General features: G+C 52.6%; 3 protein-coding genes across 10 annotated transcripts in view; 2 read left to right on the top strand and 1 right to left on the bottom strand.

The window, feature by feature from the left end:
* The window catches only part of NFAT5 (nuclear factor of activated T cells 5), a 55267-nt gene extending 39106 nt beyond the window's left edge, over nucleotides 1–16161 (top strand). For 6 of the 7 annotated variants that reach the window (XM_084215203.1, XM_084215205.1, XM_084215202.1 and 3 more), the window contains 8 exons: nucleotides 2236–2370; nucleotides 2541–2593; nucleotides 3244–3376; nucleotides 3861–3938; nucleotides 4789–4901; nucleotides 5430–7857; nucleotides 8530–8779; nucleotides 9610–16161. In XM_084215203.1, the coding sequence (XP_084071329.1) occupies nucleotides 2236–2370; nucleotides 2541–2593; nucleotides 3244–3376; nucleotides 3861–3938; nucleotides 4789–4901; nucleotides 5430–7857; nucleotides 8530–8768 (3179 nt within the window). In that variant the 3' untranslated portion in view covers nucleotides 8769–8779; nucleotides 9610–16161. The remainder of the gene's footprint in view (nucleotides 1–2235; nucleotides 2371–2540; nucleotides 2594–3243; nucleotides 3377–3860; nucleotides 3939–4788; nucleotides 4902–5429; nucleotides 7858–8529; nucleotides 8780–9609) is intronic. The other variant, XM_084215204.1, reaches the window with a different exon arrangement.
* Nucleotides 16162–16522: 361 nt separating this feature from the next.
* Nucleotides 16523–19503, bottom strand: NOB1 (NIN1 (RPN12) binding protein 1 homolog). Its single transcript, XM_084215209.1, has 9 exons — nucleotides 19419–19503; nucleotides 19204–19336; nucleotides 18967–19100; nucleotides 18803–18874; nucleotides 18555–18692; nucleotides 18231–18446; nucleotides 17990–18087; nucleotides 17764–17908; nucleotides 16523–17367 (listed from the first exon to the last, which is right to left on the bottom strand). The coding sequence occupies exons 1-9, from the start codon at nucleotides 19494–19496 to the stop codon at nucleotides 17098–17100; spliced, it is 1284 nt and encodes a 427-aa protein (XP_084071335.1). The 5' UTR covers nucleotides 19497–19503; the 3' UTR covers nucleotides 16523–17097.
* A 146-nt stretch (nucleotides 19504–19649) lies between these two features.
* WWP2 (WW domain containing E3 ubiquitin protein ligase 2) overlaps nucleotides 19650–21985 on the top strand; it is a 30889-nt gene continuing 28553 nt past the window's right edge. Inside the window, exons 1-2 of one of the 2 annotated variants that reach the window (XM_084215125.1) lie at nucleotides 19650–19707; nucleotides 21828–21911. In XM_084215125.1, coding sequence (XP_084071251.1) covers nucleotides 21842–21911 — 70 coding nt within the window. In that variant the 5' untranslated portion in view covers nucleotides 19650–19707; nucleotides 21828–21841. Of the gene's footprint in view, nucleotides 19708–21747; nucleotides 21912–21985 lie in introns of those variants that run through there. The other variant, XM_084215126.1, reaches the window with a different exon arrangement.

Here is a 21985-nt window from a genome sequence, read left to right as displayed (position 1 = left end):
ATCTTGATGAATAAGATGAGGAGCTTTGTCTGTGCATGGGAAGTGTAGAGGAGCTCCTGGGCACTCGTATTGTGTTCTTTCCGTGGTATAAAAAGGATTTTTTGGGGTTATTTTTTACAAGTACAGTCATCTTTGCATCTCCATTCCAGTCAGTAGACCGTGGTGGTATTTCCCAGTAATGGAGTATCTGATACTAATTTTCAGATTTAAGATAAAAACATTTTCTATAAAATCTCAAAACCATTCCTGTATCTCTTACGTTTGTAACTTTCTGGTTAAAGATAAAATTATTTTACCCATAGAAGAAAAGGGAGTGGAAGTCACCTGATGTTTTCTTTAACAGTCCAAAACTTGCTATTGTGAGTGGAAGCTGGGAGTCTGAAATGAAACATTTAGAGACTGATTTTAAAATAGGTTGTTGAGCTAAAAAAAGCTGTATTTGATGCAAAGAGAAAAATGGTTTGGTTTTTGGCAGGCCGGGGTTTGGTCACTTGCTAAGAGAATATTCTCAATTGTGTAAGTTGCTAGGAGATTGCCCAGGAATTCTACAGTGTCTCCACTGCTGGAAATCTTAGATCACAGAAACAAAATACTCTGGTCAGACTTGTGTCTTTGGGGAATATGTGAATAAAACTGATCATGGTGTGAAGGTTGGGAGGGGAATTCCTGAGGCTCCTGCCAGGACTCTGTGCTTCTGTCTCAACTTATGCCAAAGCTACAGGGAACTTGCAGTAGACCTTGGCCTAGCAAACAGTGCTGGCAAATGGCTACTGGCTGATCAAAATAGCATGAAATGTGTTGTTTATTGAATATAAATCATCTCCTCAGGCACATTACACTGGGTTAGTTTGCTACATAAACCTTACTACAGGTATGTAATGTGCCTTCACAACGAAGTTTGCATTTACACTCATCAGAGCCTGTTCATACTGTGTTTTATAATGTTCCTGAAACCACAGAGAACGCATTAAGGAGCTGCAGGCTCTTTATTTGAGAGCTGTGTTTTAAATAGGCTTTGTTAACTTGTTAGCAAACCTAAATCCAGTTACTCTTTTCATGTGCCTTGAGCATATTCAGTCGTTGCGTAACGGTTGCCTGGGAACCTGCAGCCAGAGTTGTAGAAAAATCCTTTCTGAAAGGTCATTAAATAATTTGGAGTGGTACAGGATGTATGTTCTGCTGTGTAGTAAGCCCAGAGAATATTGTTATTAAACACTCAAAGTGGGCCAGGCAAGTGCAGAAACACGAGTCTGGGTGTGTGCCCTGGGAAGCTGTGTGAGGAGAAAAGGTGGTTGAGGAGCCTTTCTTAGAAACCAGAATTATTTTATAGTGAACATGTCAAAACACATTATTTTAAAATGCATCTCTGTTTAAATTGTCTGTTCATTTAGCACATTTGCATTTGGCTCATTTGTATTTAGCACATGTGGGCCTATTTGGTTTAAGGTTTAAGAAGAGTAGGAATGGTTTGCAACTGTGGCAGTTTATGACAAGAACGATATAAATCATCACCTGGACCTCTGGCACAGGGGCATCCGGGGATGTGTATCTGTAAAATCACATCCTCTTGGCTTGTTTATTTGATTCAAGTTGCTAAAATTCCCAGCTCCAGAGATGTGAGTCTTGCAAGGATTTGGAGGGGGCCTCGAAGCTCATCCCGTTCCACTCCCTGCCCGGGGACACCTAGCCCTGGGTTAGTTCTTGCACCAGACAGGAAACTGTGACATGTAAAAAAACTGTGTAAAGCCCCTCAGGTAATAGGGGAATCACTCCTTCTGCTCTTTTGCAGAGCAGAACAAAATAAGCTTCACAGAAAAGCAAAGTTTTATGACCCAGAGGCTGAATTTGCAGGTAGGCTTCGGGTGTATCTAAGGGTTGATGCCTCTGGAAATCACTCTACATCAGGAATTACAGAACCACATTTCCTTCTCTTCTGAGCGCTTGTTGAGCTTTGGCTCCAACACTGGGAGTTTTGTCTTGAAGATTTAATAAGTGCAGGAGAAGAGGAAAAAGATTATTAGTGGATCATTGAGCTAAGTGTGATTTCTGTGAGCTCATTACATTTGGTGAGGAAGTAATAGGAAGGGTTATATTCTGAAGAGTTTGTCATGAAATGCATGATAAAGAAAGAAGCTCAGGGGTTTTAGTTGTTCCTTCATAACCCTGTAAGTAAAAGTGGTTTGGTTTGGATGTTGATGTTTTTCTGATTCCAGACTCTGTGTTTTTCCCTTGCAGCTCAGCCAGCAGGAGTCCCAGAGATCCTAAAGAAAAGTCTCCACAGCTGTTCAGTGAAGGGTGAAGAGGAAGTTTTTCTGATTGGCAAGAACTTCCTAAAGGGAACAAAAGTGATTTTCCAAGAGAATGTTTCTGGTTAGTGTGAAAGCAGGGCTGGCTTGGGGTGCTGAGCAGAGCCTGGGATCGGGGATTCACTGCTGGGTAAAGCTCAGTCAGGGAGAGCAAACTGAGGAGCAGAGTAAAGGCACTGAAACAAATTGCTCTGTAGGGTATGCACTAACCTAGGCTTTTTAATTTTCATTTAGATGAGAATTCTTGGAAGGCAGAAGCTGAAATTGACATGGAATTATTTCATCAGGTATTATTTTATTGTATTGCTTTTATTATTACTACTATTATCACCACTACTACCATTATTATTATTACTACTACTATTATTATCATTATATTTTTAATTTAAAAAATACACTGACTCTGTTTCCAAAGAAAAAATAATCAAGCCTTTCCCTCTTTCTGTGCATATCTAGAAATAATACTATTTTTTTTCACGTGAGGTCTGTTGTGAGTCTGGTGGAATATAATTTGAGGTTTACACCGGTAAAATTGTTTAGTGTCTAACTGAGAGCTTGGGTCCCACAGTGGGTTTGCTGAGCAGGACTTTGCCCTTACATACAATGGAAGTAAAAGGCCTAATTCAGTTTTCCATGGAAGGAGATTGTGTGTACAGCATAGTCTTTATAACTGGCTGAATTTTTGTTCCACTTTGAAATATTTTATGTAATATTTATTGTTTTTGACACAAATAACTGTCCTTATGGCCTCTTTGGCTGCAAATGGTGTCAGGAAAGGGCCATCCTGGTCCCACCTCCAAGGGCAGTATCCCATATGTGCATTGCCCCCAGTGCCCTGGGCTTTTATTTATGGTGGTTTATCAGCCTATTTCTGCCTTTTGTTGTAAGTAAGGAGAATTAAGATCAGCAATAGAAATGTGATCCTTTTGCCTTGCAGAATCACCTTATTGTGAAGGTGCCACCATATCACGACCAGCAAATCACCTCAGCTGTCTCAGTGGGAATTTACGTGGTGACCAACGCTGGCAGATCTCACGACGTGCAGCCCTTCACCTACACTCCAGAGCCAGGTGTGTGGGGCACCAGGGCCCTTTCCACCTGCTCAGCAACGTGCATCTTCCCAAACCCCTCTTGCTGGCCACTGTTGCTCTGTTAATAATAAAATCTAAACACTTTGCTTTTCTCATTTATGTGCCAAATACCTCAAATTCCAGCTGTCTTGTGACAGCTCTTCCTATATAGCAGCATCCATTTCTAGTTTAAGGATCAAAATGAAGCCGAGCAGGACAAAAAATCAACGTATCCCATACAATGCACCAAATAACCAAGAAATCCCAGCAGGCTTTATCCTGAGGAAAGCTGCAATTTGCCCACTTCATGTATTTTAGTTTATTTATTTATCTGTATCACAATAGACAGTGCAAAGGTTTGTGTGGGTTTCAAAGAACCTGAATTTCTTTAAGCTATAAGGAATTGTTTTGGTTTGCTTTGTGATTTTTTGGCTTGTTTGCTGATTTAACGTAAGGAAGTTCTCAATGTGTTTTGTCTCGGCAGCTGTGACTCTGAATGTTAATGTGAAGAAGGAAATCTCCAGCCCAGCCCAACATTGTTCTTTTGAAGAGGCTATAAAAGGTACTAAATTGATTCTTATCAGTGTTCTTAATAATTTAACTATGAATTCCTACCCAGATTTGGTGAAATGAATCAGACATCCTGTGATAAGTCTGTGCTTATAAAATCAGGCCCTATTCTTACAGGGAGGTTTGTTTTCTGACTCTGAAACTTTTACTTTATAACAATATTCCTATCAGTATATTTTAATACAAACTAATATAGAACAGAAAAAAAAGGCAAAAAATAAGACTAATTTGTAAAAAATTTTTCATGCATCAGGCTCTGCAGTCTAATCTTTATTTAGTCTGTTTGCAAGTGAAGAATAAAAAAAAGCCAAGGATTGCAGTTAATACAAAGAATTAGAAACTGTTTAGTGTTAATTTAAGCAAATATATAAACTAATAAACAGGGTAAGCCTGACATCCATCTAATTTAGTGTAGAGCTTAACTGAGGGAAAATCCCAACTGCTCCAGGAGAACAGCTGCTGCTCCTTGGAACACAACGTGCTGTTGCTGTTCCTTCATGTCCTCAGTTAATTTATGCAATAAATCTGAATTTACCCTCTCATGGCGCTTTCTGTGTCAGCTCCTCTTTGATTCTTCATTCCTGTACCTGTTCTGCTCCAGGTTGCCTCTGAACTAGAGGTCAGAGAATTTTGTTTGCTGTATGTACTTGGTCTGTTTTGTCCTTGCTCACTCTGTACACATGTGCAGAAATTTTACTGCCACCTTACTGTAAGGTTTAAATTTGCTTAGGGTGTGGAGATCTGTTGCTTTACGTTGAAGAGTAATTCTGCAATTTACTTAAAGGGAGTTATGGAATGGTTTACCATTGCCTGTCTTGTTCTGCTTTTGTTTGTGGCTGCAGCAGTGAAGGCCACAGGCTGTAACCTGGAGAAAGTGAACATTCTTCCTAGTGCCTTGATAACTCCACTCATGCCAAGCAGTATGATCAAGAGCGAAGATGTGGCTCCAATGGAAGTAAGTGCACAAAAATGCTCTCCCCCCGTGTCCCAGGTGAGTGTGGGGGGGCTGAGCACAGCAGCTTGCAGACTCTTGAGTTACATCTGCTCCTTGGTCCATGCTTTGGCAGTGGAGTAGAGTAATAGACAGGGAAAGTGCCATCCGTGTCCAGGATCAGTCTGGGCAAAACACAATCACAGTGCATGAGTAAAACACACAATTTCCTTTGATAACTCACCTGGTTCCTGCCCTCAGACAGATTGATGGGTGGTCACCCTATGATGGGGATTTTTATCCTGTGATACAGAGCTAGTAAATTACTGTAAGAACATTCTTTTAATCAGTTCTTAACATTACTTTCATTAAATTGTGCCGTGATTCCATCCTTGAAGTAGCATTTCCACTGCTGGTCATTTGTTTGCTGGTTTGGGTGTGTCTGGGTTTCACATCTCCCTCTGATCTTCCCTGGACATGGGGGATTTTGGGAAATTGTATTTGCATAACCCCAGTAAGTTTATAAATTACCGAATGTCTTGCTCTTTTCAGGCTTCAAATGTGGTTGGACCAACTCAGCAAACATTGGAAAACAGCATGTCTGGCATATCAACTTCTGCTTCCCATTTACCTTCTGAAAGTGAAAACCAGCAGCAAATGCAGCCCAAGGTGTACAACCCAGAGAGCCTGAGCACGATCCAGACGCAGGACATTTCCCAGCCCGGCAGCTTCTCCGCAGTGTCCACCCCGGGCCAGCTGCAGAACAGCGATGCCCTGCTGCAGCAGGCCGCGCAGTTCCAGACGAGGGATTCGCAGCCCAGGGAGGTGCTGCAGTCGGATGGCACGGTGGTGACTCTGTCACAGCTGACCGATGCCTCGCAGCAGCAGCAGCAGCCGACACTCTCGGAGCCGGCCCAGGCCCTGCAGCAGCAGATTTCCTCGAGCATCTTCTCATCGGCCAGCGGCGTGAGTCAGCTCCAGAACACCATCCAGCAGCTCCAGGCCGGGAACTTCCCCACCAACACCGCCACGGGCAGCAACAGGAACGTTGACTTGGTGCAGCAGGTTCTGGAAGCTCAGCAGCAGTTATCTTCGGTTTTGTTTTCGGGCTCAGACAGCAGCGAGGATGTCCAAGATCAGCTGAATGCGGATATCTTTCAGCAGGTCAGCCAGATACAGAACAGCGTGAATCCCGGGATGTTCTCCTCCTCAGACACAGCTGTCCATTCCAGAGCGGAGAACCTTTTGCCTGGACGAGCTGAGAGCGTTCACTCCCAGCCTGAAGGTGCCCTGTCCAGCCAGCAGCAGCAGCAGCAGGCCATGGAGACGTCGGCGGCCATGGTGATGGGCATGCAGCAGAACATGTGCCAGGCGGCCACGCAGATGCAGTCGGACCTGTTCTCCTCCAGCACGGCGGGGAACGGAGCCCTGCAGCAGTCCCCGGTGTACCAGCAGGCCTCTCACATGATGGGTGGCCTGTCCAGCAGCGAGGACATGCAGATGCAGTGTGAGCTGTTCTCCTCGTCCCCGGGGGTGTCCGGCGGCGAGGCGGCCGCCCCCGCGCAGCAGCCGGTGTCCAACAGCGGCGCTGCCATGTTCCAGCCGGCCAGCTCTGCAGAGGGAGAGGAGGCCTCGGGCCAGAGCAAACAGATGCAGAGCTCTGTGTTTCAGACCATGGTTCAGATGCAGCACAGTGGGGAAAGTCAGTCCCAGGTTAATCTCTTCTCATCTACCAAGACCATGATGAGTGTCCAGGCCAGTGGGACTCAGCAGCAGGGCGGGGGTCTGTTCCAGCAAGGTGGAGAAATGATGTCGATTCAGTCGGGAAGCTTCATCCAACAGTCTCCACACTCACAAGCTCAGCTTTTCCACTCTCAGAACCCTATTGGTGACACTCAGAATATATCCCAGGAAACACAAGGATCCCTTTTTCATAGCTCAAATTCCATTGTCCACAACCAGACCAACACTAATTCCTCTGACCAACTGCAGCCCCCGATGTTCCACTCACAGAATGCCATGGGTGTCTTGCAGAGCTCCTCGGTGCCTCAAGACCAGCAGTCTGCCAACATGTTCCTTTCCCAGAGTTCCATGAGCAACCCTGCCACTCAGGAAGAGCAGATGTCATTCTTTACAAGCCCAAATCCCATTTCTCCTCTTCAGACAGCAACAAACACTGAACAGCAGACTTCTTTCCAGCAGCAGACACAGATCTCTCATATCCAGAGCTCCATGCTTCCCCAGGAGCAGCCCCAGACTCAGCCAGCTCAGCAGGGTTTGTTTCAGTCCCAAGTGTCGTTGGGCTCCATCCAGTCCAGCTCCATCCCTCAGAACCAACAAGGAGCCATCTTCCAGCCTCAGCATTCAATTGTTGCTATCCAGAGCAGCCCTCCATCTCAGGAGCAGCAGCAGCAGCAGCAGCAGCAGAACATGATGTTCAGCAGTCAAAATGCAATGAGTACAATGGCCCCCCAGAAGCAGAACATGATTTTTAATCCAAACCAAAACCCAGTCACCAATCAGGAGCAACAAGGTCAGTCCATTTTTCATCCACAGTCCAACATGGCCTCCATGAATCAGGAACAGCAGCCCATGCAATTCCAGAGTCAGACCGCAGTGTCTTCTCTCCAAAATCCTGGCTCCAACCAGGCTGAAGCACAGCAGCCAACCATCTTCCATAACTCACCCCAGATTCAGCTGGTCCAAGGGTCCCCAAGTTCTCAAGAGCAGCAAGTCACCCTCTTCATCTCCTCAGCTTCCATGTCTGCCCTGCAGAACAGCATGAGCCAGCCGGAGCTGCAGCAGTCCCCCATGTACTCCTCCCAGAACAGCATGGCAGGAATGCCAGGAACTGCTTCTCCTCCCCAGCAGCAGGCTCCTCTGTTCCACAACACGGCAGGAGGTGCCATCAACCAGCTGCAGAATTCCCCTGCCTCATCCCAGCAGACCTCGGGAATATTCCTGTTCGGCATCCAGAACAGTAAGTGACCAGTGCCCCACGCTGAGCTTGCCATGGGGAGAGCTGCCATAGAAACAGGGAATGGTTTGGGTGGGAAGGGACCTTAAAGCCCATTGCATCCCACCCCTGCCACGGCAGGGACACCTCCCACTGTCCCAGGCTGCTCCAGCCCCAGTGTCCAGCCTGGCCTTGGGCACTACCAGGGATCCAGGGGCAGCCACAGCTGCTCTGGGCACCTGTGCCAGAGCCTGCCCACCTCCCAGGGAAGAGTCTCTCACTAATATCTAACCTAGGAATGATTGTGCTCTCCTAAGAGAGCATTTCTCTTGCTGCTTTTGGTTTCCACAATTTATGTGTTGCCTTTCTTCACGTTGCTGAAGGAAAGCAAGGATTTTAGAAGCTGTAGAGTCCAGAAAAGTGTCTGTTAAAGTGTATTTAGCTGTACAAACCTGCACTTTTCCTTATCTCTGGACTCAGCCTCCATGACTGGTTCTGTGGGATGCAGAGCCTTTCTCTGTGTGCAGAGGTCTGTGGGTGCCTGTGAGCCCCAGCAGTGAGAGGTGCGGGTGTTGCTTACAACAGCTGTAGCAGCTCTCGCAGGCTGGGTGCGCAGCTGGTGGTGGTGGGCCGTGTGCTTTGCTGTGGGAACCCATGGCCTGTGCCAGGACACTGAAATGTGCCTGTCCCCCCCAGACTGTGGGCAGCTGCTGCCCCCCGGGCCAGCGGCGCTGCCGGAGGAGCTGATGGCCATGGGGCAGCCCGGGCAGGCGCAGGGCGAGGCGCAGCCCCCCGTGCCCGCGCTCCTGTCCCAGCCGCTGCCCGAGACCCCCCCGCTGCCCTCGGCCATGGCCACCAACCAGAACATGGAGAAGATCGACGATCTGCTCGTGTCCTTGCAGAACCAGGGGAACAACATGGCTGGCTCCTTCTAATTAGGCAAGTGGTGAGTTTGGGTCTCTGGGTCCTCTGCTGCCCCACGGGAGCTTTGTTCGCTGCATTTACACCTCGCAGTGCGTGACCGTGCTTTAGGAGGTCAGCTGAAACACCGGTGAGGCTGAATTAAGACTGTAACGCCAGAATTAAGTTATTAAAACCAGTCAGAGATGAGAAGTTGTATGAAACAGTTGAGACTGTCTTGTTCATTTTTCCTACGTTTTGTCATCTGCCGTGAGAGTTGGGTATTTCGTTAGGGAGGAGAGTGGATCACTGGCAGCTTGGCGGATCAAAACCGTATGAAACATGACTGTGGTTAAAAAGCTTGAGACTTACTGAGTAAATGACGCCTCAAGTTTGAACTGTTCTGAACTCTTCCCCCGGGTTACAATAACATAATGTGAAAACAAGTTTTGGTGGAATGTGGCAGCTCCTGAGTGTGCCACATGCTGAGGCTGTGGTAGAAAAAGCCAACAGCATCAGCTGTTGCTAGGAGACATTCTGCTTTTAGAAGGTTCCTTTTTCATAGGGGGAAGAGCCTTTGACTACAAATGAGCACCAAGAACCAAGAGGACTCTGGAGTCCAGTGTTGGTTGTGGTAACTTGGGGTGGTCTTGTCCCAAATCCCCCCTGAGTTTTCACTGAAGTGATGCACATCATTCCCTAATTTAAAGGGGTTTGTGTATATGGAGTTTAGAGTCTCTCCAGAGCTTCTCTTGCCCCTCTCCCCCAGTTCAGTGCCTGCTCATGAGGAACACCCTGAAGATGAAGCCACTGCACAGAAGGAGGAGGGGACTGTGGTTAGTTATGCCTGACTTTTCTGCTTGTTTTTTCATGCAGAAATTCCGTGGAGAAAAAAAAGCGACGATTTCCCAGATCCTCTCAGACCTTCCAACTCTGGATTAGGCTGCGTGGAACCAATTGCTTCTGTGGAAAAGTGGCCTCTTTAAGAGCACACGCGTGGCCAGTGGCAGACCTGAGGCCATGACCATGGAGTTTGGGCTCCACAGTGCCAATAATGCTGAGGAGTTATGCTTTGTGTTACTGGGGCGTGGGGTTGGGCTGTTACCAGGTTCACAAACCTCATTACAGTGGGGGCTCTTGGAATTTAAAGCATATCTGGTCAGTTATTATTGTTGTTGGAAGGTAATCCATGTTACCACGTTTACTTTTTCCCTGCTATTCCTTCTTCCCATCCCTTTTTTCCCTCTGGAAGCTCGTGCAGCAGAAGCAGCAGCTGCCTCTGCCCCAAGCCGTGACTCAGCTGTCAGTCAGTGAAGGGATCTCTCGATTGACACGGAGTGGGAGAGCCAGACCCACCCTTTATGAATTGAAAGTATTGATAACTGTAATAACCAAGCAGAGAATTGCTGCTGTAAATAACCAGTTCCCATCTGAGAATGGGGTTAACGGTTTTCCACATCCGTGGAAGCTGGAGTTACGTGGAGCTGTACATAGAGCAAGGGTTTGGTGGCTCTACAAAATGAAGAAAAGAAGGGGAACTTCCAGTTGATCTTAAAATCTTCTATACACACCTTCAGCTTGAAAAGAACATTCTGTGTGGCTGAGGAAGGGACTCCTTTGTGTCTCTTGTTCTGACTGATGGGTTGGAGCTCTGTGAAACCTCATGAGCTGTTCCCAAACCAGCCTTCTCCCTTTTATTCCTTCCATGGTTTTCCTTCTCTCCCTCAGTTTTGTACTTTTTTTTTTTTAAAAAAGACATAAATATCCTACTGGCTTTAAAGCTAAAGAAACAGCTTTTAGGAATCCTTGGCAGTAAATTGCTTAGTCAGTAGAAGCTTTGACAAATAATCAAGGAGTAAGGAGAGAGGAAGCAATTTCTCCACCACCTTCTAATTGCAGGAATCCCCCTTAACCTGCCACTTCCAGCTGTGACTGATGGAAATCTTCAGCTTGGCTTTACTCCAAGTAGGGGGCAAATTGCATCATTTTTAAGCCTTCTTAAAAGGTCACTTCATCCCGAGCTGTTGCATCTTTGTAGCACATGGAGCTCATCGCAGTTCTGAAGTGATTTTTCCTTTTCCTACCACCGAGCCCCAAGTCTGGTTTCTAGATTGTCATGTTTAATTAAGGAATAAATCATCGACTGATGTTACCGAATGTAAAAACAACCCACTCCAGACCATGCAGGTGTATTGTGAGGCTTGTGGATTTTTTGGGTGCTTCAACTCTCCAGACAGTGTGTGATCTCTCACTACAGCCTCGTTGAGATCCGTGTTCCTCCCGCTGCCGCCGGAGCCGAGCCGCTCCCGCGGCGCCCGTTCCGCCTCGGTAGAGTGTAGCTGGTATCACGTCATTCTTCATTTTTGTTATTTGAAATAACAAAGGAACAGTCTGTAAATGGGTTTTTTTAAGTTCCTCGAGTCTGTTTACTGTGTGTTTTCCCCCTAACTCGTGTGCGTAGTTGAGCCGTGTAGAGTTTTTGTTGGTTTTCCTGGATTTCCCCCGTTTGTTGGTCTGTCACGACGTTCACTTTCTCTTTCTGTCTCTCTCTTTCTCTCTCTCATTGAGAGGCATTGAATTACGTTTTCAGTAGTAAGGCTTCTTGCCGATATGAAGGGAACTTTTCAGAAAGAGACCTGCTCTGGGTCATTTAATTTTGAATACAGTTTTCAATCGTTCAAGTTTTGGATGGTTTATATCTAATGTGTGTTTCATTTTTTTGGAAAGCTATATTTTGTATTTAGGAAATGGTATAACTATTTTGCTATTTGTACTGAGTGAGTACATTGGCATAAATATAAAAATTTATATATATACATATATATAAAATATTCTTTTTGCCACACATTTTTGTGGTAAATTTGTGAGTTTGTCTGATGTTCTACCACAACGTGGCGTCTGATAACAGTGGGGTGGGGTGGGGTTTGTTATGTCTTTATTGAGTATTTAAGTACTTTTTGCAACATAAATAACGTGTTCATCTCTCGCCATTCCATCAGGCAGTGTTGGTCCAGCTGGCCACGAGAAGCTTCGCTCTGTGTTTGGTGTGTCCCTCACTCACAGCCTAGCCAGGAAACCCAGAGGCATTTAGGATTATATCAAATATGAAATACTGGGGTTTCCTTCAGAATGAGCCATTCAGCTTTTCTCCGCTCTCATTGCCTATTTAATATTTTATTATTAGCGCCTCTGTGTTTTAACTCCTAATTTATGATTATGCTCAAACGTTGGAAATTTTAATCAGGACAGAAAGAATTCCCTGCCTGCGTCATGTCCAGAGCTGCTTTAACCCTGACCCAGACTACTTCTTTCTGTATTTTATTTTTTTTCCCCTGCTAAGACAAAACATTACCAACATCTTGTAATGGTTCACAACACGAAAGCAGCAGCCCCCAGCAGTGCCCAGGTGCTCTATGGGGCTGCTCAGGCTGAGAACAATGGACCCAACAACGTCCAGAGCGCCGTGGAAGTCCATAGGCACTCACTGGGAAAGGAACTGGTGGTGTTTGCAGGATCTGTGTCCCAGGATGAGCTGTTGGGTGTCACCTGGGGCTGTCGGACACGGAAGGAGTGACAGGAACGACGGATTCGCTCGCGTGCTGCTTCAGTTTGCTCTTTGTTCCCAAGGGCTCTATCCATTTGTTGGTCAGTGCCAAGTCACCAGGGACCAATTCTCCATGGAACAGGATGAGCGCCCAGAAGAGAACCTCATCCCCAGCCTGCCACAGCTCCAGGGAAGGGTATGTTTGAATTGTGGGCGTGCTTGAGGTCACTCATGAAGAGAAGAGAGAAAAAAACATACACAAAAAATCAACCAAGGGCTGTGCTATCCCAGTTTTCCCTTCTGGAAACACCTTCCTTTCCTCGTGTTAAATTTACCTGTTCATTTTAGGTCAATGTTTAAATGTACAACACTTTGAACATGTGATTTGGTTACAAAAAGTATTTGTGTGACTGAAGAGGTCGCTCAGCGGTTGGCGCGTGCTCTTTGGCAGCAGCTCTGAGGGTGGAGGGGTTGGATCAGCCCCAGAAGAGCTCAAGGACAGGCTGCAGGGTGTCATGGCAGGGAGCACAGCCTGAGCCACGTCTGTGTCTGACCAGGGCCCTGAACATTCACTTCTGGCATTTTGAGCAGTTGAGGTTGGGCAGCAGAGCTTCTCTATGACCCCTGTGTTCCAGGAGCACACGCAGCACTGGCATCGTGTCTGGGCCCTTCGGGTGACAGAGAGGATCCTGAGGTACCCTTCTGTGTCAGTCCAGCATCCCTGGGGTCCCAGAGCACCCATCTGTGGGCACAGGTGAGAGTCGAGGGAGATGGAGCTGCCAGCCCCACCCCCGTGCCCCCTCAGCTTTTACCCTGAGTGTGCCCAGAGCCCGCCCAGACAGCACGGAGCCAACACTTAGTGCACAGTTTGAGCTGAACATCTCCTCTGGCACGGAGTCACTGGTGCTTTGTGCTTAATTAACAGTTGTTTTGGTATTAATTGCCTCCTCACTGCCTGGTCTTGCAGCAAGCCAAATGCTTCGCTCTTATTTTAACACAAATCTAGTTCAAGAAATAATTCCAGCCTGGCTGTTCTGAAGTGGGTGTCCCCTCTCTGATCAGCGATGATGATTTCTTCTAATCGCTGACAGGGTGGCTGCTTCCCATGCAATTTTGAGATAAAACAAGGCATGAGCAGTCAAACATAACCTCAGCAGGTTTTTACTGGGCAGCTGTGTCAGTGGACATTCCCCTCACTTGCATAAGCTGAACTTTATTTTTTAAAGTTTCCATTGATATTTTGATATAGAATCTAATTTCTAAAAGGAAAATACGTCTGAATGGATTTTTATTTCTGTTTTGTTGTGCCTCTGCTTGTCAAACTGTTGGGTTCCTTTTCCAGGGCCATTGTGGGAGAGCAGAGGGAGCACAGACCTGGATCTGAGTGAGGGGAGCAGGAGAGAGGAGAGGGAGTTGCTTGGCATGCTCCGAGCTGTAGGTGGAAGGCACGAACAGGAAATTCTGGTCACTGCTCATTAGTGCAAAGGGGAATTTCAGGGAGTTGGGGGGGTTTGTGTTCAGGGGGCTCGGGGCAGCTCCATTCTATAGAAGCTAAAAGCAAGCAGCAGTGGGATGCTGTGTTTGTTCTTTGTTTTAATTTGGGCTGGTTTAGTCTTTTGTGACAGCCTGTGAGCACTTTGTGTTCCTGCTCAGAGCAGCTGTGCCAGCTGTGGTGCCGCAGCACCGAGGGTCAGCGTTGGAAATGGGGTAAATGTGTTAGAAACACAGAAAAATGCAGCAGGGGGTGAACTCCTGCCAGAGGGAACTTGGGAAATTCTCTAGGGGACTGGGGGAGGTCACACAGGAGGAGAGGCTTTTCCTCTCCCAGTCTGTATAGGGATGTAAATACGCACTGCCTGTATATTCTAGGATTATATATATGTATATAGAGGAGTCAGATTATTATATATAAATAATAGTAGACACAGCATTAGAATACTGTTATATTTACATTTTTATAAACATGAAATAATACTCCTTTTCCTCAGTAGGAGGTTTTTGTAGTAACTCATGAGTAGCTGTCTCACACCTCTCAGTCCTGGATGTGTGGTCCTGTTGGTGACGTGGCTCCAGAACTTGCTGTGCTTGGGAACCTCGCAGGGATCTGTGGCTTGCAAGCAGCTGTGGCCACTTTTGTGGTTTTATATCTTTTAGTTCATACTTGCAGATATGGTTTAGGAGGGAACTGACACCCAGGCTGAGGATGGCTTCCTGCAGCCCTGGGCTTCCCCTGAGCTGTTTCCATCCCCAGTGTGGCAGCAGCTGGTGCAGACAGGGGTTGGTGGTGGCTGTGCTGCCCAGGGCTGGGCTGACACCAGCCCAGGTGTGGGACCTTACTGTGTAGCAAAAGGTCCCTGCTTCTGCTGGGTCAGGGAGGGGAAGCTCCTCCTGCCATTTCTCTTTATTCCCATGAGGGCAGGAGTCTGTAAACTGATTTTTTTAACTGATTAATTAGTGCAACAATCAAAATCTAGAGAACACCTTGAAAACCAGTGAAGCTCCCCTTGAATTCTGTCCCTGGGGAACCTGCCACGACTTGTGCTGATTTCTTTCTTGCAGGTTGTGTGAGGAATTAAACCCTAAGAATCATAGAATAAATATCCTGAGCTGGAAAGGACCCACAGGGATCTCCCAGTGCCCCCCCTGTCCCTGCCCAGACCCCCAGGAACCCCACCCTGGGCATCCCTGGCAGCGCTGTCTAAAGGCTCCTGGAGCTCTGGCAGCCTCGGGGCCGTGCCCATTCCTGGGGGAGCCTGGCCAGTGCCAGCACCCTCTGGGGGAAAAAACCTTTTCATAATATCCACCCTAAACCTGCCCTGGCACAGCTCCAGCCTTTAAATCAGGTCATAAATTCAATGATGTGTGTTGTCTCCAACATGACTTTCAATTCCAAATCTGTGTTCTACTGGAATTTGTCCTGAGTGGATCAGTGTTATCCTGGTACAGGCCTTCTTAAATCACCTCCATCACACTGAGAGCCAGTGTCCTCCTTTGTTCTCTTGGAGTTTGCAGAGCAGAACTCTGCTTTTTCCAGGGATCTGTCATTTTTGCTGTTACACTTCATTAAATTGCCCGGTGACATTCACTGTGTAGGGACAGGGCAAGGAACCCAGGGATTCCCTCTTCACTGACCCCTCTGTTCAGGTTCCAAGGCTCCACACCCAGCAGCCCTCTGTGACACATTGCAGCTCCAGGCCTGGGATTTGGGAGGGGTCCTGTGCTCACTGACAGGCAAATGGCCTTGGCTTTGTTTTGGCCCTGGAGCTGCCCCGTGAATGGGATCCGACCCGAGTGCCCTGGGCAGGACCATACCTGCCCTTGGGATAAGGTGTCTAGGGGGGAAGTTCCTGTTGGGAAGTGGCTCTCTGGATCTTAAAGAGCTGGGATCCCATTCCTGTGGCCTCAGCAGCCTGCAGCATTCCTGGAGCTTTTTTATTCTGGATAAAAGTAGGCAGTTTGAATTATTTCCATCTGAGCTGATGCTGAGTTAAGCTCCAACCCCTTCAGAGCAGAGCTCCAACCTCTGTCTCTGTCCCTGCACCTCGGGTGGGCTCTCCCCTGCCTGCCAGATGTTCTGAGTGCACCCTCAACCGCTGAGCTGCCTCTTCTGTGTCCTGCAATGTGAAAGTAGCACCAGATACTCCTTCGTGCAGTTCTGTGTATATGGCTTTCGTAGGTGGGTTATCCAAGCACTGATTCCCGGTGTTTTCAGTTTGTCTATGAGGGGATATTTTATTTGCATCTATGTTTTTAGCTCTCCTGTGATAACTTGTTGAATATTAAAAAAAAAAAATATTTTGCTTCTATTGGGACATTTGTATACTCGCAACTATATTTCTGTAAACAGCTGCAGTCAAGAATAAACGATGAAAGTTTTCATTTTACACTGTAAAGTCTTGTGATGGTTTTACCAAGGGCATCTCCAGAGCTGTGCCCAAGGTGCTGCAGCTGCTGCAGGAAAAGGTCCTTGGGAATCACACTGACTCGGTGGTGTGGGACCCCAGTAACCCCTGGGGGAGAGGCCGAGTGTGCCCCAGGAGGTGAGGCCAGGAGTCCAAAGCCAAGATGCTGGAAGTTACCACATCCTCAGCAGGATGTGTGGGTGCCTTACCCAATGCCCTTTATCTGCAGCTTTGACACACTAAAAGTACCCTGGGGCTGGGGAGGCCCAGGAGTGTTCCCCTTTGCTGCTCCCACTCTGCAGCCTGAGACCTCCCCAGGACCAGGGGCCACAGCTGCTATCAGGTATTTCCTTACTTTGAACAATTTCAGCAGGGCTAAGGAGAAACTGCAGCAAGAGCTGTGCCCAACAGTCTGTGAAAGATCTCAGCAGATTAATCCACAACGCTTTACCCCAGAGTCTCCCCCTTCAGCCCTGGGCATCACCCAGTGCCAGGGTGGGACACAACCCCCTGCCCTGGGCTTTTGTCCTTCTGGAGCTCATTATCCTGTGGGGCAAAAGATCCAAGAAATCCTCCCTCTCTGTTGCAGCCTCCTCAATCCTTGAGGCTCAGAGAAAGGCTCCCCCTGGCACAGCCAGCCACAGAATTGGGACTGAGTCACAGGGCTTTGGGGTTTGGTGTTTATTGGGTGACACAGCCCCTGCCCAGGGGTGCCCAGGGAAGCCACCCCACCCTCCCCTGTGCCGGGGCCTCCCCAAACCCCGTCACCATCGCCCCGGTCACGGTGGCTCTCTGAGCACCCGCACGGTGGGGACACGATGGCCTGGCCCATGCGCAGGTGCTGGGAGAGGCCTCGCCCTGGCAGAGCCACCAGCGCACCTGGGCAGGTGGGTCCCGCGGGCGGGGCCTGTCCCGCCCTCACCTCCTCTTGACGAACTTCTTGGTGACGGCGTTGGGGTTGAGGCGGCGGCGGCCGGCGCCCAGGGCGGCGTCGCGCAGCTGCAGGTGCGCGGCCCGGCTGTGCACGTCGTTCTCGGCGAAGGGGGAGGCCCCCGCCAGGTAGTCGGGGTCGAACACGTTGGTTTTCTGCCGGGCCTTGCGGGACAGGCGCTGCTGGGGGAAGCGCTGGTCCTCCACCAGGTGCGGGTTGTTGGCGTGCTTGCCGCCCTGCGGCGCCGGCAGCGGGTACTGCGGGGAGAAGGGATCAGCCCCGGCTCCCAGGGACCCCGGGTGGGCACAGCCCCCTGGAGAGCTGAGCAGGGAAGCCAGAAAGCCCTGGGGTCCAAATGCAACATCTGGAGGATGTTCTCAGTTTGGTCTGATTGCCTCCAACCTGCCAGCCACAGGCTGGGCTCCCATCCCTGGGATCCCAGTGGAAGAATTTCTTCACAGGAAGGGTTGTTAAAGGTGGGAAGGGGCTGCCCAGGGAGGTGGTGAAGTCCCTGTCCTGGGAGGTATGTAAGGAATTGACTGGACCTGGCACTCAATGCGCTGGGCTGGCTGACAAGGTGAGGATCAGGGACAGGTTGGATTTTATGGTCTTTTCCAACCTCAGTGAGTCTGGGATTCTGTCCAGGTACTCACCCTGAGCCCCCGGGGGTTCAGCACCTTGGGGTTGCGGGAAAAATGCATGTGGAGACTCCCATCGTCGCTGACACTCACTGCCACCTTCTTGAGAGTCTTGTTACCACAGTGGGGGCAGAACACCTTGGTCATGTCCGAGGTGGTCCTGCGAGGGTGGGACGGGGGTTCAGAGCTCCTGGGGCTGTGGAACACGGGCTCAGCCCGGGCTCAGCCCCAGCCCCAGCACCTGAAGCAGCCGTGGCAGCGCAGGATGTAGCTGCGGGCCCGGCGGATCAGCATCCCGTTCACAGCCAGCACGTGGAGACCCATCTGCAGCAGCACGTTCTGCAAGAGCAGGGACACAGCGGGACCCCGGCAGCTGGGACCTGCCAGCCGGGGCACTCAGAGCCCTCTGGGACCGAGACCCTGCTGGTCAGACACATGGAGCTGTCCCAGAGCCCGAGCCCCGGCCGCAGCCCAGCACCCACCTGCATGGCAAAGTCCGTGGTGACACAGCCAACCTGGACACCCACGGGAGCAGTATCACAGTGCCCCGTGTCCTGCTGGGCCTGCTTCAGGTTGCTGGGAGTTATCCAGCCTTCGTCATCACTCTCCTCATCCTCCTCCTCCTCCTCCTCGCCGGCGCTGGCCCCGTCTGCAGAGCTCCGGTGCTGCTCAGGGGGCTCGGGGCTGCCGGCGATGGCCTGGGCCACGGTGGGGGGAGGAGAGGTCAGGGTGGCACAGAGGGGTCGGGAACGGCCGGCCAGAAACGGCAGAGCGAGGGCAGGGAGAAGCCTCCAGAGGATTCTCACCAGCAGCTCCCGCAGCTCCTCCTCGATGCTGGGCAGGGGCGGCCGCCAGTACAGGAACGATCCGAACTCGTCGCTCTCCGCCGGGGCCGGGCGGGGGCCGGGGCTGGGCTGGCGTGGGCCCTTCCCCGCGGGCTTGTGCTGGGGGCACAGCGCGGGCACCCCTGAGCCGGGGCACGGCACGGGCAGCCCCTCGGCCCCTCGGCCGGGGCACGGCACGGGCGCAGCCCCCGCCCTCCCGCCTGCCTTACCTTGGCGGGCAGGTGGAAGCCGGCGAGGTGCAGGGGTGCCTCGGGGTGCCGCGGGGTGGAGCTGAGCCGCACCTGGGGGGCAGCACGGGCCGTCGGCGGGGCCGCTGGAACCGGGCCCCGTGCCCGGGCCCTGGAACCGGGCCCCGTGCCCGCGCTCATCCTACCTTGTCCTGCGGCTCCCAGCGGACGCCGGCGGGGCCGTCGATCTCGGCCTGGAGCTGGCACGTGAGGGCGAGCACCTGCAGGTCGGCGGCCGAGAGGCTCGGGTAGTCCCCGGTCTTCTTGGAGAACTCGGTCACTGCCGGGGAACAGCGTGCCGTCGGGCCGGGCCGGGCCAGGAGGGGCCGCGGGGCCGGCCCGGCGGGGGAAGGAGCCGGTGGCGGGGCAGGCCCGGCACTCACCGAGGCGCAGCAGCTCCGGGCGCGGGCGGCGGACCCGCAGCTCGCAGGGCAGCGCGGCGAGGCGGCGGCGCGCGGGCCGGTCGCGGATCTCGGCCAGCACCTCGGGCACGGTGTACAGCGCGTCTGCGATGTCCTGCGGGCAGCGCCGTCACACCGGCCCGTAAGCCCTTGACCCCCCCCGCCCCTCCGGTGTCTCCCCGGTGTTCCCCCGGTACCTGCAGCGGGGCCGCGCTCAGGAACGCGCCCGTGTCGGCCACGACGTGCGGAACACGCGCCATGTCTGCGTGCCCCATGGCCCACCCCGGCCGCCGTCGAAGCGCCGCGGGAAGCACCCCGGGAGTTGTAGTCCTGGCACGGGGCACGCCGGGAGTTGTAGTTCAGTCGGGGTACGCCGGGAGCGGCGCCGTGCCCCGGGAGCGCTTCCGGCCGGCGCGATCACGTGACGGGCCGGGGTCACATGACGGCAGGAGCTGGAGCCGGGGAGCGGGAGCGGAGCGGCCGCCGGTAACGGAACGGAACGGAACGGAACGGAACGGAACGGAAGGGGACGGGACGGGCTGGGCTGGGACGGGCTGGGCTGGGCTCGGCTCGGCTCGGCTCGGCTCGGCTCGGCTCGGCTCGGCGTCGCTTTCCGGCCCAGCCTGGGGCGCTCCGTCCGTCCGCCGGACACGGCCTGGTGGGGCGCTCCGGCCGCCGGGAGCTGCTCAGCCTGTGCCGGTTGCGGCCCGGGACGGCGGGGCCACGGGGGGGCCCTTCTTGGCCGTCGCCTCCTGTGCGCGGTGCCCGCAGCGCCCGGCCCGGGTCTGTGCGGCGCTGCGGGGCCGGACCGGCCGGTCCCGGGGGCGGGTTCGGTGCTTGTTGCCGGGGCGGCGGCCCTGCCGGTGTTCCGGGAGGCCAGGCCGGGCCGGGCTGGGCTGTCGGAAACGGGAAGCCGGGGGAGGAAGGGAGGCCTGGGCCCTGGCCTAGGGGGTCCCGCCATGTGTCACGGCCCGGTCGCGGCCCCGGCGGGCTGAGGGGCTGTGGGGTGTGCGGGCGGTAAAGCTGTGCCTGGGGAGCGGCACCGGGCACCGAGGGGGGTGCCAGGGGCGTTTGTTGACGTGACCGGGGGTGTCAGACGAGTGACAGAGAAAGGGTGTGGAGTCAGGAAAAGAGGGAACGGGGAAGAGGGTCGGGATGTGAAGGAGGAAGGATGGAAACAGCCCAGCCGGGGCTGGGCACGGGCTGGCAGAGGAGGGGCACGGCCCCGGTGGAATCCGTGTGATGGGGGACTGGGGACGTGAGGGGTGCCCGATATCCCCAGGGGAGGCCGGGGTGACCCGTGGGCCGGGATAGTTGGGTGGGGGGAGTGTGTGACAGGGGCAGTGTGTGACAGGGGCAGTGTGTGACAGGGGCAGTGTGTGACAGTGAGTGTGTGACAGGGGCAGTGAGTGACAGTGAGTGTGTGACGGGGCAGTGAGTGACAGTGAGTGTGTGACAGTGAGTGTGTGACGGGGGCAGTGAGTGACAGTGAGTGTGTGACAGGGACAGTGAGTGACAGTGAGTGTGTGACGGGGCAGTGAGTGACAGTGAGTGTGTGACAGGGACAGTGAGTGAGCCCTCACGGTGAGGGCAGCAGGCTGGCACGTGCCCAGGAGCCCTGGCTGCTCCTGGATGGAGCCAGGACGGTGCTCAGGCGGGGACTTGCAGGCAGAGCTGGGGGCTGTGGGGGCACAGGCAGGCCCTGGGTGCCAGGCAGGTTTGCTGGGCTGGCTCAGAGAGCAGAGACCCTGGGAGAGGGGATTTCACAGGGAATCTGCTGTGGGATGGAGCTCGGTACGGTGCCAGGAGGATGTGGGGTGAGGGCAGGGAAGAGGCTCCCGCCCAGGGAGAGGGGCTGGAGCTGTTTCCCTGTTTTTGTGCTTCCCCTGGTCAGGCAGTGGCCTGGCCAGGCAGTTGTGGGCTGGGCTGTGAGCTTGGCCCCCTGAGCTCTGCAGCTCAGGGAACGGCAGGAGGAGGCCGGAGCAGGCCCAGGGTGTCTCGTGCTCCTGTGGGATGTGTGATCTCATCCCTCTGCTCTGCGGCTGCTGCTTTGGGCACCGGCCCTGGCCACGTGTCCTGCCACCCTCCCTGGTGTCACAGTGTGTCCTTCTCGTGTGGGGGTGACACGATGGTCTTGGATCCCTCGGTGATCCCATGGGATCTGGTACCATAATGAAACTAGGGCTGCCCTTGAGGTTTGTGGTCCCCGTGCTGTGACCAGAGCTCCCTGTGTCCAGCCAGTGCCACTGCCATGTCCTTGCCATCTTGTTGGTGATGTGTGGTGAGCCAGTGTCCCCCAGGGCAAGGCTTTGGTGGCTGCTCTGTCCCCCAGCAGCACTGGCCTGTGGGTCAGGGGCTCAGGTGCCCAGAGGGGTGTGTGGAGGTGGCACTGCCCAGCTCAGCCCATGGCACTGCTGTGCAGGGGCTGCCCTCCCAGGGACACAGCGTTGCCGTTGGTGCAGGGGGCTCATCAGGGGAGGGAGCCCAGCCCGCGTGTCCCGGGTCTCGCCCAGCCCTTGCCCCGTGTCCCTGCCGTGCCGGGCACTCGCAGCAGCACCGGGCTGTGTCTGGAGCAGGGCTGAAGTGTCTCCTCTCTCTGCTTCCAGCTGGGGGTGATGCCATGGCCGCTGCCAGCTCCAGCAGGGCCAGGGCCGGGCCGCCCTGCGAGAAGTCCCCGCTGTCCGTGAAAGGTGGGTGCTGCTGCCTCGCTGGGAATGTGTGTGCTCTGCCTGCAGCCCGGGCCGGCACACGCGGCACTCCGGGC

Source organism: Fringilla coelebs (assembly GCF_963513975.1).
Source record: "Fringilla coelebs genome assembly, chromosome: 14".
In the NCBI taxonomy this organism is placed as follows: domain Eukaryota; kingdom Metazoa; phylum Chordata; class Aves; order Passeriformes; family Fringillidae; genus Fringilla; species Fringilla coelebs.
Note: the sequence above shows the minus strand (reverse complement) of the source record. Positions and strands in the feature narration are given on the sequence as shown.